The 16,189-nt window shown below is 62.6% G+C and overlaps 1 protein-coding gene across 11 annotated transcripts in view; it reads right to left on the minus strand.

Annotated features, from left to right (window-relative positions):
* Pip5k1c (phosphatidylinositol-4-phosphate 5-kinase type 1 gamma) overlaps positions 1-6,318 on the minus strand; it is a 31,987-nt gene extending 25,669 nt beyond the window's left edge. For all 11 annotated transcript variants that reach the window (XR_007105729.1, XR_007105728.1, XM_047530927.1 and 8 more), the window contains exon 1: positions 6,144-6,318. Coding sequence is in view for 9 of the 11 variants with exons in the window: in XM_047530927.1 (XP_047386883.1) it covers positions 6,144-6,237 (94 nt within the window). In the remaining 2 variants the exon portion in view is untranslated. The remainder of the gene's footprint in view (positions 1-6,143) is intronic.
* Positions 6,319-16,189: the final 9,871 nt, after the last annotated feature.

Below are 16,189 nucleotides of genomic sequence, written 5' to 3' on the forward strand. Positions count from 1 at the left end.
GCTCACAGTTCTGCCATCAGGCCACAGGAGGCCATCGCCATGAGGTCCTGCCCCAGGGACAAAAAGGCAGGGCCGCCTGTCCAGGACTCCAGGCTCCAAGCCGGGAGCCGGGCACAACCCAACTACAGTGCACACTCGGGTGGTGCACGGTGGCTCCAGGGCAGAGGCTCGGCCTCCTTCCCACTAGGGGAGGACTCTGCGTCTGTGACCCCGATGTTGAGGCAGCCCGAGCTCCGCGGTCTGTGTCCTGGGCAGGGTGAGGGGGAGCGACCCTAACTCAGCGTCCAGCTCCGCAGAACGGCACCACCAGGAGCAGGGTGTGGCTGCGTGGGTGTGGCAGCCACGCCTCTCACCCCAGCTCGGGAGGCTGAGGCAGGAGGATCTCCAGTGCAAAGCCAGCCTCAGCAAGAGTGAGGTGCTAAGCAGCTCAGTGAGACCCTGTCTCTAAATAAAATGCCAAATAGGCTGAGGATGCGGCTCAGTGGCCGAGCGCCCGAGTTCAATCCCTGGTACCAAAACCCCCCCAAAAAACAAAAAAAGAAACCGAAGGGCCCTCGTCCGTCAGGCGCGGCCGACTCTCCAGGGGCCTCGTGGAGTCCCACGCAGGCGGGACAAAGCCTCGAGTGACTGGCTGTGGCGAGTCCAGGTGGCCATGTGCACAGGAGCTGCCCACTGCTCCCGCCGCGTGAAGGGTCAGGCTCAGGGCTCCGCCCCCACCGCAGCCGTGGAGAGAAGAACTCCGCACAGGCACGCACACGGAGTCCCCTGCAGCGCGACACCTGAAGGGCGTCCACCCAAGGAGGAGGACGCAGCCAGGGGACACATGGCCAACGGTCCAGAACCCAGTCCAGACGCCAAGAGCCTCCGCAGCAGCCTGGCCAGTGCGGCCCCCGCACCTGACCCAGGGCCACCCCAGGGACAGGTGTCACTGGGTAGAAGGGAGACCTCAGATTCCTAGAATTCGAGCCACGACTCCAGGCCGGGAAGAACCCTGGGAAACCGTGAGAGGGAGGGCTGACCGCTCCGGCCAGCCACGCGTGGCCCCGACGATGGCCACAGAGACGTCACAGGGAATAAGAGGCCCGTGGCACCCAAAGAGCTCCTAAAACAAGACCAGCGGCTCAGCCACAAGCAGGGGGCACCGGCCCTGACCCGCGGGTGACCGTCCTCCCCAGATCGGACAGTGCAGCCCTGGTGCCGTCCCGCAGCCGCGAGCCCAGGAGATGGGCAGCACCAGAGCCAGAAGCCGCCCAGGCTGACTCAGGCCAGCAGGAGTCACCAGCAGTAACGGCAGCAGCACAGCAGGCGGGGCGGGCAGCTCAGCGCAGGACCACGGCTGGGGACCCATCCCACAGCCCGCACAGCACCCGGCCCACCCCGGCCAGCGGCCCGAGCCTGGGAAACAACCCCACGGGGCAAGGCTGCCAGGCCTGGCCCGCCCTGCCCGGAGCCCCGGGAGGTCTCAGGCCTCCACCCTGCTGGCCAGTAAAACCAAGCCCGGCCTGTTTCAATACGGGGCTGGCTTCCCAAGGGTCAGCCGTGGAGACGGTGCTGCAGGTGGCCAGGGATGGGCCACCACCAAGCTGTCCCCAGCAGTAGGGGCCTCCACCCCAGTGCCCTCTCCTGTTCTCACTCCCACAGCCTGTCCTCCTACAGCAGCCAGAGGACACCTGAGTCAGGCCCCCTCTCTGCCCACAGCCCTCCACGTCTCCTGCCTTCCTCGGGGTCAAAGTCAAGTCCTCCCGGCAGCCCACAGGGCCCTGCAGGACCTGCCTGCCCTCTCTCTGCTTCCCACCTCCTCTCGTCCATCCTCCCTCTGCTCCGGCTGCTCATCCTGCCCCAGGGCCTTTGCACAGCCCACGCTCTGCCTGGAGCACCCCCCCGTGCCTCCATGGGACGTGCGCCCTGGTCTCCTTCAGATCCTGCCCTCGTGTATCTGACTACCAGCCACTCGGGCCACTTCCCTGGCCTCTCCAGTCCGCCCAGAGCTCTGGTCTCCCCACCTGGGCACGCCCAGGTCCTGCAGCTTCTGGAGGGCTGACTGCAAGCCAACCCACCCGGGGATCCTCAGGGCTCCCCTGACCTCATTTTAAGAGGAAAAAAGGGAAGTCGCCAGCTCAGAGGCACGGGGCTGGCCACAGCCCAAGGCGTGCAGCCCAGAGGGCGCCACAAAGCTGCCCCACCCACCCTGGCCTCAGTCCCCACAGCCCAGCCCCAGCCCCAAACCCTCCTGGGGCCCTGCTGCCCAGTGCAGCCCCTTCCTGCCAGGTGACCAGAGAAGGCACCTAAGACACAAGGTGGCGCCTTCTGCCAGGGCCACTCACTGTCCCCAGAACAGAGCTGGTCCACACACGGGGCCCGCTAGCTGCTGCCACCCCGACTTCCCCTCCCACGGTGGCACTCGTTCCACCACAGGGCCTTTGCATAGCTGCTCCCTCTGCCAACACGCACGCCATGGCAGCCGCTTCTCCTTCACGCCCCGGCCTCCTGCCCTGCCCACCCACCTCCACCGTCACCACAGCGGCCGCTCTGCCTTCCTCTTCCCCGACCACGGTGCGAGGGGGTGGTGCTGGGCGAGGGCGCCAGCCCACGCTACCAGCTGGCACAGGACGCTGCGTGAGCACCGGGGACACTCCCAGGGGAGGCCAAGGCCGCCAGCAAGCCCTCTGCCCCCAAGGCCAGCCAGGACCCTGGGCTCTGCCGCTGGCAGGTCGCCAACCTCCCCTGGCCCAGAGGAGGTACCGAGGGAGCCGCACGCAGGCCGCCAGGCCTCCCCACCTGCCACCCTCCCAGTGGCCGCCCTGGTGCACCTGGTCACAGTCCACCTGTGGGTGCTGGTCTGCTCCAGAACCAGGGACACCGTGGGAGCCAGACACACTAGCCAGCTCCCTGGAGCTCTCCAGAGGGAGAGGAGCCAGTCAGAAAACGGCTGCAAAGCCAACTGTGTCGGGAGGTGACAAGTGCCAGGGTGGGAGGGGCGTGACAAGGGGCACAGGGAGGGGCTGGAGGGCTCGGGAGGCCTGAGAGATGTGAGCAGAACCTTGAAGGATGTAAGGATGCAAATGACAGATCTGAAAAAGAACATTCCAGGGAGAGGATGCAGCCTGTGCGAAGGCCCTGGGGCAGGATCCAGCTGGTGAGTTGTTGGAGCAGTGAGGAGCTGCAGTGGTGGGAGCAGGGAGGCGTCAGGGCTCTGTGGGTCGAGGGGAGGACGTGGCCTTTGACCCTGAGTGAGTGGGAGCATGCAGGGCTGTGGGCAGAGGGGGCAGGGCCTGAGCCAGTTCTTAACGGGTCTTCTGGAATGAGCTGTGGGAGCAGAGGAAGAGGCAGGGAGGCAGGAGTGGAGCGAGCGCTGGTCCAGACAGGCAGAGATGCTGGGCGGCAGGGGGAGGCCGAGGCGCAGGGCACGCGGGTAGCTCGGGCTTGATTCTGAAGGCGCAGCTGACATAATTTGCCTCCAGATTAGATGTGGGCGGGGGCAGGGGAAGGAATGAGGCCACTGTTCTGCAGCCTCAGGAGACGGGCTCAGGAACACCCAGACCCCGGCTCAGGCCCCCCAGTGGGCCCTGCGGGTGTCCCCAAGCCTCCAGCCTCCCGGGAGCCCTGCCATGAACCAGGTGCCCCCAACAACCCCACGGGCCCGGCAGCCACAGACACTGCCGCAGGCCAGCCCGGCGGCCTTCGCAGGCGAGGCCGCAGGAACAAGGAGCCCCCAGACTGACCAGACCAAGCACCAGCGAGAACCGTTCCACCTGCCATCAGACTGGCCAGGATCACCCTGCTGGTGGCACCCCAGCCAGGTGCTGCAGGCGACAGGGTGCCCAGCCTTTCTGGGAAGCCTCGGAATGCCGCTTCAGTCTGCCTGCCCTTGACCCAGACGGTGCACGGCTGGGACACCAAGCGCCAGACACCAAGCACCAGGCACAGGCTGGCGACCCTGCTTCCCACAGCCCACCCACTAGGACAGGCCTGGCAGGGGCTGGATGAAGCCCCCCAGGCAGAGGCCTTGGCAGGCGGCAATGGATGCTGACCGACCCAGCGCCGCCCCACTTCCCGCCCCGAGACCCAGGCGCAGGTCAGTCACACAGCAGCAGAGTGGCAGGGCTGGAAGCAGTGCCCAGCAGGACCGCTCTGGGCTTCCCCCCAGGACCGGTACCGAGTCACACAGCACGACGAGGTCCTCACGGGGGACCCTGCCCGGGCAGGCTGCACCGCGTCTGCACGCCTGGCCATCATGGCTAGGGCGCCCCAGCACAGAGGAGGCCAGGGACGCCGTTCAGCCCTTAAAATGAGGACTCTTCCAGCCCCAAAGGCCACGGTGCCGAGGTAGAGGCCCTGCTCGGGAGGCAGCCGGCGGAGGGCGAGCAGAGCCGCTGCTGGTGACTGCTCGTGGGTGAGCTCGCTGTGTGTGCTCAGGGGCAGCAGCGAAGGCACGAGGGCAGTCTCGGGCCAAACTCCACCACACCGAGGTGGGAGAAGTGGTTCCCAGGGCAGCAGCGCAGATCCGTCCCCAGCCGGCTGGCCGGTCGGACAGGGAGGGCAGGCCACCACTCCCTTATCTTCCAGTCCCCTGCCCATATCTAGACCCTCTGTCCCCAGTCGGATCACGGAGACGCTGAGAAGGCAAATATTTGCCGTGTGGCTTTCTCGTGGCCACTGGGTCTGGGGCTACCGTGTCCCTGAACTGCCCAAGCAGAGGGCTGACAGCAGAAGTTGGGAGGGCTGAGAAGGGACCCGCTGGGGCCCGCTGCCTCCACCACGCCTGGTGCTGGCCGGGCCACCAGGTGACAGCAAAGAAGGCAGGCGAGTGGCTCACGGGGCTAAATGGGGTCAGCTACCAGGCGGCTCCAGATGGCCGTGGGGAAGGAAGCAGGCAGCAGCCTCCAGACCCACAGTGGGGGCTGTTTCGCCCTCTCCCTGGCTCTCCCGTCTCTAGAAGCTGCTTCCAATTCCCAGGCAGCACGGCATCACCTCGCCTTCCTGCCAAGGAAGCTTCGGGAGGCCGGTGGAAGCAGGAGGACGGATACCGTGTGGGTGTCTGCAGACACCACCACCGCTGTCGGCAAGGGCTGCCTGCGGGAAGCGCAGGGTTTTGCAAATCCGGTGACTTCCTATTTGGGAGCTTGTGACCTCGCCAGAGAAGGAACCCTTCCGTTCTCTGGGCTCTGCACACCACCCAGCGAGACGCAGGCCAGGAGGCATATGGGAACAGGACAAGGAAGCCATGCCCTGCACAGCAGGTGCGGCCACTGGCGGGCAGCAGGCCTGGGGGCAGGGGGAGACAGGGACAGGGCAGCAAGGTCTCCTCCACTACACTTGCTCTGACACGGAAGACACCTTAAAACACAATCCCTTTAGACCCCATGTTTCACAGGGAAGTAAACTGAGGCCCAGAAAGGGAAGGGACAGTCATTGTACCAGCACCCAGGTCTGGAGACTTCCAGAAGGAGGGATGACATAGAGCTAGGAGACTGCCCCAAAGCAGAAACCCCACCCTCACCCCAACAGTCACAGCACTTCAAGACCCTAGGGGTGACTGCTTGAGGGGGAAGGCTCAAAAGGTGACAATCACAAGGTGGGCAGCCCAAACTGGTGGCTCCAGGCCAGAAGCTGCATCTGGGGCAATGTCATCCCCCAGCCCTGAAGCGCCTTGGAGGTAGGGCGCCCACTAGAATGGGGGTACTCCAGTATCCCACACACCCAGAGCGGCCCCTCCCAACAAGACGGAGGAGGTCGACCACCCCGTGCACACAGCAGGAGGCAGCTCGCCCACCCTGCTTCCCAGACCCGGGTCCCCCCAGGCGCGAGGACCCCTCTTCCCCGCACGCCTCCAAAGGGAGCTCCTTCCACCCACAGGCTCCCAGACGGGGCCCCGCACCCACTCCCGCCCCTACACCGGCTGTCCCCTCCAGGGACCCCGGAACGGGCGGGGCGCTGCAGCCTCGCGGCCCGCGCGGCGCATCCCCCGGGCAGGGCGTGGGGTGTCCCGGCGCCCCCCGCGCGCGCCCGCGAGTGGAACGCTCCGGCGCGCCGGCCGCGGGTCCCCGCGCCCCTCCGCGCCCGGGCGGGCCCACTGCACCGCGGCGGGGGGGACCCGGTTGGCCCATTCGCGCTGAGGGGGGCGCCGCCGGCCGCACCGTTACCTGCCGCCGCCCCGCTCTCCGACGACCAGGCCGCCTCCGAGGGCACGGCCCCCGCCTCGGCGCTCTCCGCCTCGTCCGGCACCTCCAGCTCCATGGCCGCGTGCGGACCGGCGGCGGCGAGGCCCGAGGCAGCAGCCGAGCTCGGCCGCCGCCGCTAAACAACAAGCGCCGCCGGCCCAGGGCGGAGGGAGGGGCCGCTGCGCGCGGGGGCGGAGCCGGGGCGGGGCCAGGAGCTGACGTATGGCGCGCACCGCCAATCGGGGCTCGGAGGCGGGCCTCGTGCGGCCCCGGCCGGAAGCGCCGCGAGCGCCCCCGCGCGCCCAGGGCTGGAAGAACCGCGCGTTGTCTTCAGGGTAGGTCACGGATAGCGCTGTGCACGGAGCCGCAGGTAACATTCGCAACCGATAGCAGCGTTATTGTTCCGCCGCTTACGTTTCGCACCGTTCCTGCAGGCGTTTCATTCTGCTTCTTATTAGCACGTATTGTACTGTTACGAGAAACAATGGTAAATGTCTTATGTTATTTCTCTGAACATAAATAAGAAGTTATATTACGTCATATTCCTATTTCGTAAAGTACATGAGATAGTCTATAAATTACATACTGTGAACACGAATAAGTGCTGGTAATTGGATAAATAATATAAAAATAATATGGAAGTATAAATTACCTATGTTTATATTTGCATATTAAGGAATGAATTTACGTTATTCATATCATGCTTGATTTATGTTTATGAGTGATACAAATATAAAGTACTTGCATATTTATATTTATATATTATGTTTACATGTGACATATAATGCATTTACACTATATAATTGTATCTATATGAGTAATATAAATGTAAGGAAACATAATTACATTTGTATATCATATAAATACACGTACATTATTCATGTAATGGTACTCACTTATATTTATATGAATTTACATGGGTTATGGAAGTATATGCACATATAAACCAGTGTACCTATATGAATATATACTTGAATGTTTAGATCCATGTCTATATCTAAATAATAAATTTTAATTATTCATATGAATATCAACAATAAATGTCATGTGCTAAGAATCTTATATTTTATTAAGTATAATATATAAATTAGACAATATGGTAAATATCAACTTTAGGAAACGAAAGTGTGTGTTGCCATGACATGAATGTTAATATGTATGACTATTCTACCATTTTTTCTGGGTTTTTTTTGGGTCCTGGGGTCGGAACCCAAGGCCTCACGCCTGCTGGGCAAGTGCTCCACCACTGAGCCACATCCCAGCCATTTTTATGCTTCATTTTGAGACCGGGTCTTGCTAAGCTGCTGAGGCCAGCCTGGAACTTGACGTCCTCCTGCCACGGCCTCCTGAGGGGCTGAGATCACAGGTGCATGCCACGTGCCCCAACTCCATGTTCTAGTTGAGGATAGTAAGTCATGAGTGGCGACGTCGAAAACCAGGCTCGGGGGCCTGCGTGGGAGGTCTCCCAAAGCCAGGGGTTGTTTCTTTGTGGTTCCATTTCTGTTTAGCCACCTGCGCAGGGACGGGGACAGGACTCCTGGTGAGGCTTACTCACCCACCCGAGGCCCTCGTTCCATCTCAGCACCACTCGAGAGAAAAGGTTCCTGCCAGAGGCTCAGAATGGCAAGGCGAATGGTGCTCCGGGGGGTCCCACACTTGGCACCAGGGACAAGGTCTTGCTGCCGAAGCACCTGGTGGCTCTGCTGGGCAGCCCTGAGCCGAGCTTGAGGTCCGGCGGTCAGTAAGCATTGCTGTGAGAAGCTGTACTCTTCGCCCGTCTCCCTGCGGGCCGGGTGCGGCTCCTGCTGGTGAGGAATGGAGCCGGGATATTTGCTCCCAGGGGCCCGATTCCAGAAGCCTGGGCCTGCTCTGTCGCCGCAGCTGGAGGGGCCGGTGGGAAGCCCATAAGGATGGACTGTGTGGGGCCCAGGGATGGACTGATGGGCAGGTGGCCGTTAGGCCTCAGCCCTGGGCAGAGCTGTCTGTGGGAACAGGGAGGCAGACCAAGAAAGGAGGGAGAGGTGAGATGGCCAACAGGCCCGGGAGGGCCAGGGACTCCCCATTAGCTGTGCCCAGCTAGAGGGGAGCCCACCCAGAGGGGACAGGCACAGGTGTCAGGGGCCCACAGGGTGCGGGCCTCCTGCACACTCAGCCATGCAAAGGGAAGACGTCCTCACACCTACTGGGAGGTGCTCAGTGACAACAGTCAGGCCCAGAGGGACACATGCAGGGCCCACCCTCAGGAGGCCCCTGGAGTCCTCAGGTCCACCGAGACAGGAATCAGCCTGGTGGGAGCCAGGGGCTGGGAGGGGACAGGGTTAGTGTTGAAGGGACAGAGTTTTGGAGAGGGTGATGGGGACACCACACTGCCCTGTGACAGCTGGTGGCCCGAGTCGCACCCTTAGCAGTGGGGAGCCGTGCGCTTGGCATCCTGCGTGCGCGCTCACCAGTGTTTTCTGAAGGAAGTGTTCCTTGGCCACCTGCCGTGAATACAAGTGACCTGCCTTCAAACTGTGGGGAGAGAATACTTAGTCCAGCCTCCTAAGTGTGGGCCCTGGAGGCAGCCTGGCCTCCCCTGGAGCCTGCCACAGGCGCAGGTCCCCAGGGTCGCCCCAGACCTGCAGCCCAAGGCCGGTGGGTGGGGGGTGGGACAGTCTGAGTCCATGAGGCCGCGTGGCCACGCATGTGCCAGGGCGATTTGAGACCGCTGGCCTTGGCAGTTCAGGAAGGGCAGCGGGTGGATTCGATGCCAATAATAAAAAGGAAGCAACTTTTTAAAAAAAAGCAAAACTGGAAAATCAACAAGTGGCATCAAAGGCATGATTTAGAGACACGGAAGTAAAAGTCAAAATAATCTGTCCAAGAGGCTGAGGCGGCCCCGGGGGAGAGCTGCGGGGAGGCAGGGTCAGCTCCCCACATTCTCCACCACAGGGACGGCTCCGCTCCTTAAATGCGTGTGTGTGCCTTTGATAAAAATAATGAACTTGAAGGAAATTGGCCGGGGCGGAGGGACAGCGGGGGCAGGCAGGGAGCGGGGGCGGGGTCCTGTGCGACAGCGCTCTTGGTCCCGGCCATTCATTTCCACTCCCCGCCCCACGGTCCCATTTTGCGGTGTTGGAAAACTGAGGCTGCCGGGCGGCAACCGGTGGCCTGGTTTCCAGCGCCCCCTGGTGGCCAGGTGGCTCTGACGTCAGCACAGGTGAGTCCCCGCCCCGCACCACATGCCTGCAGACCATCCGCCATCCGGCCCCCCAAATTTATCAAGCACCTACTGTGTACCCTGCACTGTCTGGACCACAGGGGATGCCAGGATTCAGCAAGACAAAATGCCCGCCTTGAAGATGGCCAGCAAGCGGACGAGGAGACAGGAGGCAAGTTCAAAGGCTGCCGCCTACGGAGTGACGCACACCGGGCTGACCTGCGTGCCGGCACAGGAAACCGCGCTTGCCTAGCGCGCATGCGGCCCTGGGCTCCACCCCAGCTCGCAAAAAAAAAAAAAAAGAAAAAAAAAAAAAAAAAAAACTGGTAAAACAGCAGGTGAATACATATAGATATAGAGAGGTATGTTTACATGTGTGTATATATAATCTCCATAGGCACGTGGTGCACATCTGTCCTCAACCCAGCAGCTGAGGAGGCTCAGGAGGGAGGATGGCGAGTTCCAGGCCAGTCCTCAGCAACTTACTGAGGCCGTGTCTCAAAATAAAAAAAAAAAAAAAAAGAGCTGAGGATGTAGCTCAGTGGTAGAGCGCCCTGGGTTCCATCCCCCAGGGCCAATTATATAATATATATAATATTTTATATAAGTACGTATATAATATTTTATATAAATACAAGTAGTGGAAGAAATTTGAAACACCAAGTAATAATAACAATTAGGACAGAAGGCTGGGCTCCAAGCTCATGGTGTTTGTTTCCTGTACTGGGGATTGAACCCAGGGGTGCTTAACCACTGAGCTACATGCCCAGCTTCTTTTATTTTGAGACAGGGTCTCGCTAAGTTGCTGAGGCTGACCTTGAACTCGCGATCCTCCTGCCTCAGCCTCCCGAGTCGCTGGGATCAGCGCCGTGGCCCCCGCGCCCGCTTCCCAAGCTCTGTGTAAAGCCCTGTTCTGGCGCCGTCTGCAAGAACTACGAGGAAAACCGACCTCAAGTGGCTAAACCGCCTCTTAACGAAGCGACAAGAGGCAGACGTTGACTCGTCGTGGGCTCCGGAGCTCCGGTCGGGCTGCCCAAGTTCCTCCCAGGCCTCTCCCCAGCTCTCAGACGAGCCGCCGCGCAGGTCTGGCCTGGGTGGCCGTCGCTGCCGGCTCTCCCTAAAGCCCCGGGAAGCGGGGCGCACGGGACCCGCGCCCCAGGGAGCAGAGCGCAGACCCGCGCGGGGAGCCGGGGTCCCCCGCTCTCCGACTCCTGCCGCGCGCGGCCCACGTCGCCGCCCGGGCCAGCAGGGGTTAAGGCCGGCGGCTCCCACGTGAGAGCCCCTTGCGACAGAGGCACACGCCCAGTCAGCCCGCTGGGTCCTCCCTCGCCCACACGCTGTGCGGCTCACCTGGCGAGGGACCTGCCCGCCGGCTGCCGCCACCAGGGAGGACCAGTCCGGCGACAGGTCGGGCGGAGCAGCCAGGCTCGAGTCCCCTCCCGGCCGTGCCGCCTCCGGGGTCTGCCCAGCCTGCCGGACAGGTCAGCCCCAACTCTGCTCTGCCGGACCCGACACTGTGCCGACAGGCCCACCGGCCCAGGTGGGTTCCCCTCCCCAGGGCGCGACACCGGTTCCTGAGGATCGTCCCGCCCTGGCAGCCCGCCCAGGACACTGGGACCTTGAAAGGGTCGTCGTTGGCCGGGTGGTGCTGGGGCAGGGGCGGTGAGGGGACCCTCCCCTGCCCAGACCCAGAGCCCGCCCCCGGGCAGCACTGCGGCCACCAGGTCGGGCCCTCCCAGAACTCCCTAGGAGGCCCAGAGGCCCGGACCTGGCGGCCCCCACCCTGCCTGGGGACCACGGTGGGGACTTTGAGGGACCCGGCGCTGATCTTCACTGCTGGCAAAACCTCCCACTGCACAGCGCAGGATGGATGGGCAGCCGGGAGAGGGAAGGCGAAGGACCCCAGGTGGGAGGGGACAGGGATGTGTTTTCTGGGTCATTTGCTCCCAAACGGGAGAACAAAGATAGCTTCCCGGGGAGGCCAGTGTCCGATTGCAGCCCAGGCTCTGTCCAGGCCCAAGGAGGCCTCTGGGGCTGGGAGGAGCCGCGACTGCGGCCGGGGACACAGGGCCGGCTGGGCACTGGTGGTCGCCTGGGGCACTGTGGCCAGGGGCTGCAGGGAGCCTGGAGCCCCGGCCTGTGGACCTCTGCCACCGGGCCCCACGCTGGGCTCCAGAGCTCCAGTTTCAGCCCCTCTCCTCCCTGGGCCTTGGTTGGCCTGCCTGCAGGTGACGAGTTCATGGTGGCTGCCTGGAGCAGCAAACGAGGAGTTGTAGGTGCCAGGTCACGCAGGCTTCAGAGTGCACCCTCCCACCCCAACCGAAACGCAGAGCACCAAGCCAGTCCCACTACCCCATCCCATACCCCATTTTACAGATGAATCCAGGCTCAGAGAGGGCAGCCACCAACCCAAGGCTGCACAGTAAAGTAGGATTGTCAGGTAGACAAGAGTCCAAATGCAGAAGAGGGGGATGGTCTGGAGGCTGACCCTGTCCTCTAACCAACACCCCATGCTCAACATCTTGAAAAGGTCCTGCCTGCCGGGCCCAGTGCTTCCGCGTGGCCCTGAGTCCGGGGAAAGTCCAGGCAGGGAGTGGGGCTGCCGTCCTGCTGCTCGGTCTGGCAGGGCTCCAGGGAGCAGTGTTTGCTCAGGGTGCAGCCCGACACCCTCTGGAATGGCTGAGGCCAGTGGAGGCACAGCAGGGCAGGCTGCCTGGGAGTGAACTGGCATTTACTGAGCACGTACTGTATGCCAGCTGCATAGTTGGCAGCTCTTTGGGTGCAGCAGTGAGTGGTCCAAGACCCTGCTCCGTGGGGCTCCTGACTTGGGGAGAAGACAGAAAGAAAAACAAGTAAATAAGTCCCACCACAGACTGTGTCAGGGGTTAGGGGGCTTCTATTGCCTTTTTTGCGGAGCTGGAATTAGAACCCAGGTCTTCACTCATGCTCAGCAAGCACCCCAGTGCTGACCACACCCGGCAATTTCAAATAGAAAGACGAGGGTGCTCACTGAACAGCTGGCATTTGAGCAAAGACTTGGAGAACCTGAAGAGTTGGCCAAACTGATGCCTGGGGAGGGTGCTTCAGGCAGAGGGCACAGCTGTGCAAAGGCCCTGGGGCAGGATGAAGCCTGGCATCTTGTTGGTACAGTGAGAAGCCCCTGCAGCTGGAGCAGAGGGGAGGTGAGGCAAGAGGGGGGTACAGGACAGGCGGTGCAGGGTCTTGGGGACCACAGGGAGGACTTGGCTTTGACCTAGAGGGAGGTGGGGGCCATGAGGGCTGAGGAGGGACCTGAGTCAGGTGCTCCTGAGTGCCCTCTGGTGGCTGCTATGGGGAGGACAGGCTCTGAGTGAGGCCACAGCTGGGACCAGGTGGAGGCAGAAGGGCAGGAGAAGCCGGCAGATTCTGGAAGATTTTGGTAGAACCAGTGCCTCCTGCTGATCAGACGGACGAGGAAGGAAGGGTTAGGGTTAAGATGGGAGTGCATGGACGCGCAGGGTTAGGGTTAGGGTTAGGGTTAGCGTTAGGGTTAGTGGGCTGAGGGGCACCCTCAAGCGCCAGCACGAAGCCGTTGACCTCATGATCGTAGGGGACAGCTTCCTTTCTGGAAGGTCCAGGGTTGGGCTGGGTGCAGCTTCGGGGCGTGGGGCCCTGGGTTCAGCCCCAGCTCCAGAATCAAGACGTCAGTCCACAGGAAGCTGAAGTCCTGGTCCTCGGCAGATCAGCAGCGGGCAGGGGCTTCGAGCGCATGGGGTCTCTCACCCACAGGGAGCCAGCGAGGTGTCCAGACTGATCCCAGGAGAATGGCACACACGCTGCCAGTAGGGGTGACCTGGGCCCACGCACAGCAAACCTGGTTAAGAGCCGTCAGTGATAATCAGGTCTCCCCAGGACACAGTCATCTGGTTTTGTTTGTTTGTTTGGTACCGGGATCGAACCCAGGCGACTGGGCCACTGAGCCCCCTCCCAGCCCTGTTTTGTATTGCATTTAGAGACGGGGCCCCACTGAGTCGCTCGGTGCCTCGCTTGTGCTGAGGCTGGCTTTGAACTTGCGATCCTCCTGCCTCAGTCTCCCGAGCTGCTGGCACGACAGGCGTGGCCACCGCGTCCAGCAAGTCATTTGCATTTGAACCTCCAAAAATCACGTGCCACTGGCCGGGGGTTTGCGGCCATTTTCCAGGTTCTAAAGTAGTTTGGAGGCAAGGAGAAGCACAGGTCACCTTCGAGGGGCCCAGAGCTGGCGCCCTCTGAGGGCTGTGCATCCCCGGGGCCTCTGTTCAACATCTCTCAGCAGGGCTGTGCTCATCACCCCTGGGGGATTCCTGGCGCCAGGACGGGGTTTGGTATGCAGTCGGTGCTCCATAATTGAACACATAGCCGTAGGAGAGCCATCTAAGATTCTGAGCAGTGCCCTTTAGGGACAGAGTCAGGCTTGGCCCCGAGGTACATAAGGACGAGGCAGGCCCTGGGGAACCTGCTGGTTGGAGCCCGGGGGCTGAGAGTAGGGACTGGAAGACAGAGGCCAGTGCTCGGGGTCCTCCACCAGCTGCTGCCCAGGTCGGGGGCTCGGCGCGGACCGTTCCCGGGTGGGGACGCCCCTCCAGCCGCAGGGCGCCTTACCTCACCTCCTTTTCCTGCTGGGGCCCAGGAGAGGAAGCCCAGCGCGACCCGGGCAGCCTTCTAGAAGGCTCTGCCCACCCCACCCCCCGCCTCCTCCCTAGGGTGCCCCAGGCCCTCAGGTGTCCCCCTGAGCATGGTGGCAGGTCCCGCTGCTCCCGGACCTGCCCTTCCTCGAGACCCTGGCTGACTCGGGGACCCTCACCCCCCAGGGACAGTCTATAAAATCCCGCCCGGGTGGGACTGGGGTCTCGGGAAGGGCAGACACTAAGGACAGGCGGGCCCACGGCCGGGGTGGGGTGTGGTGTGGGAAGCCCGCTCCTGGGTCTTCACGGCGTCCCGTCCCTGGGAGTGGCCGGCAGTGCGAGCCAGGGCGGGGGACCCCGGAACGTTTGCTCCCTGATTTTAAAGTGCCCCCCAGCAGAATGATCACTAGACCCAAATGACCAGTGCGGCCCACCTGGCCTGCGGGGCCCTGCGGTGCAACCCTGGGGCGAGGGCTGCGGGCGGGCGGTGGGTCCCTCTGGTGGACGTCCCTCAGGGACGCCGCCCTCCAGCCTGGCTGTGTCCCTGCCCCCAAAGGGTCCCACACAGGACAGTTACCTCCGCCTTCCCGCGGCCCCGAGTCCCTGGTCGGCTGCGACGGTCAGGCGGTCCCTGGCCCCGCGCCGCCCCCACCCACGGCCTGCGCTGCGTGCCGCCACCAGAGGGCGCGGGTGAGCGCCTGGGCCCTCCCTCTGCCCGCAGCCCGCTGCCCGCCGCCTGCCGAGGCTCCCAGCCTCTCGCCCTCCCTGCCTCCCTCCTCTGCTCCAGCCACGGGCGCCCCGCCGTGCCCCCAACACGCCAGGGCCTTTGCCCTCTGCCGGGAGCGCCTCCCCCTCCCCAGGGTGCCTGGGGCTGGATCCTCTCCCTGTCCCTCCCGCCACCCTGCGTCTCCCGCACGGCCTCCTCAGCATGGCCGAGAGCGCCATTCTGGGCCTTTCCTTCCCCTGAGACTCTCCGCAGCGTCTGTCTCCCCGAGGACCATAGGCTTGACCCCCTCAGCAGCCCTGTGGCTGGCCACTGTGTACACAGCAGGGGCTTCATAAATGCTACAGCCATGAGCCAGTGCCTGTGGGGCTGCTGTCTCTTCAGGGCCTTCCTGGGTTTCCAGCTGACCGGGTAGGTCACAGGTGTGGCCCCAACCTCCCGGCATGGGGGCAGGACAGCCTCCCTCCGCCAGCAGACCCCAGCCCACCAGCTGCCGTTCACCTGGGACCTCACAGGTGATCCGAGCAGTCCCCAGGGGCCCCCTGCCCCTGCCTCGCCTCTGGTGGCAGGACGTTGGCCCTGGACGGTCACCCTCCTCGGTCAGGGGCTGGAGTGGGACCTCGGTACCTCGGGCAGGGACACATGGGACTGTTTCTCAGCACTGCAGGGCAGTGAGCAGAGCCCTGCCTGTCCCCCCGCGGCCAGGAGCGCCTTTCCGCCAGAACCTGAGGCACCAAATCTCTCCTCCCTGGCAAGAGGCACTGGTTCTGGGGCCACAGGGCCGGGACTGCATCCCACGCTGCCCACCGGGATCGCCCCTCCACCAGCTGGCCACACGGCCGCCCACAGGGAGGGCAGGCGGAGGCCAGCCACCACTCCCCAGCCTCCGCGCTAAGGTCCAGAGGCATCTGGGGTGGGAACACAGGACTTGTCACCAGTGTCTGTTGCCAACTGGATGTTGCTAGACCCAAATGGTGACTCCTGGGCAGTTGTAGCCTGGAGCCCCGCGTGGGTGGCCGGGAATTGATGTCTTTCCCTGACTCATTAAGACTCACCCAGCTGCTAAGGGGCCCTGGGGCTCCCTCTGCCTGGTCGTGCTGCCCCCAGTGGTTGGATTTCGTGGGAGAAAGACTGAGATGCCCATGGGTATACAGTAGGTGCTCAGCAAGCCCTAGTTTTGGTTGAAGGTGTTTTTCTTTAAAACATATTTTTGATTGTTGATGGACACAATGCCTCGATTTTGTTTATTTATTTTTATGTGATACTGAGGCTCAAACCCCGTGCTGCCCACATGCAAGGCAAGTGCTCTGCCACTGAGCTGCACCCCAGCCCAGGCGAAGGGCTTTTTGCATTGAGCGAGTGTGGGGCTTGGGCCTGCAGGACATTTGCTGTGCACCCAGGGAGCTGTGAGCCATCTCTGGGCCTTACTGGTAACATTTGCTAAATGTCGGATGTAGGAGTC

The sequence above is a fragment of the Sciurus carolinensis genome, chromosome 17 (genome assembly GCF_902686445.1).
Source record: "Sciurus carolinensis chromosome 17, mSciCar1.2, whole genome shotgun sequence".
NCBI classification, from domain to species: domain Eukaryota; kingdom Metazoa; phylum Chordata; class Mammalia; order Rodentia; family Sciuridae; genus Sciurus; species Sciurus carolinensis.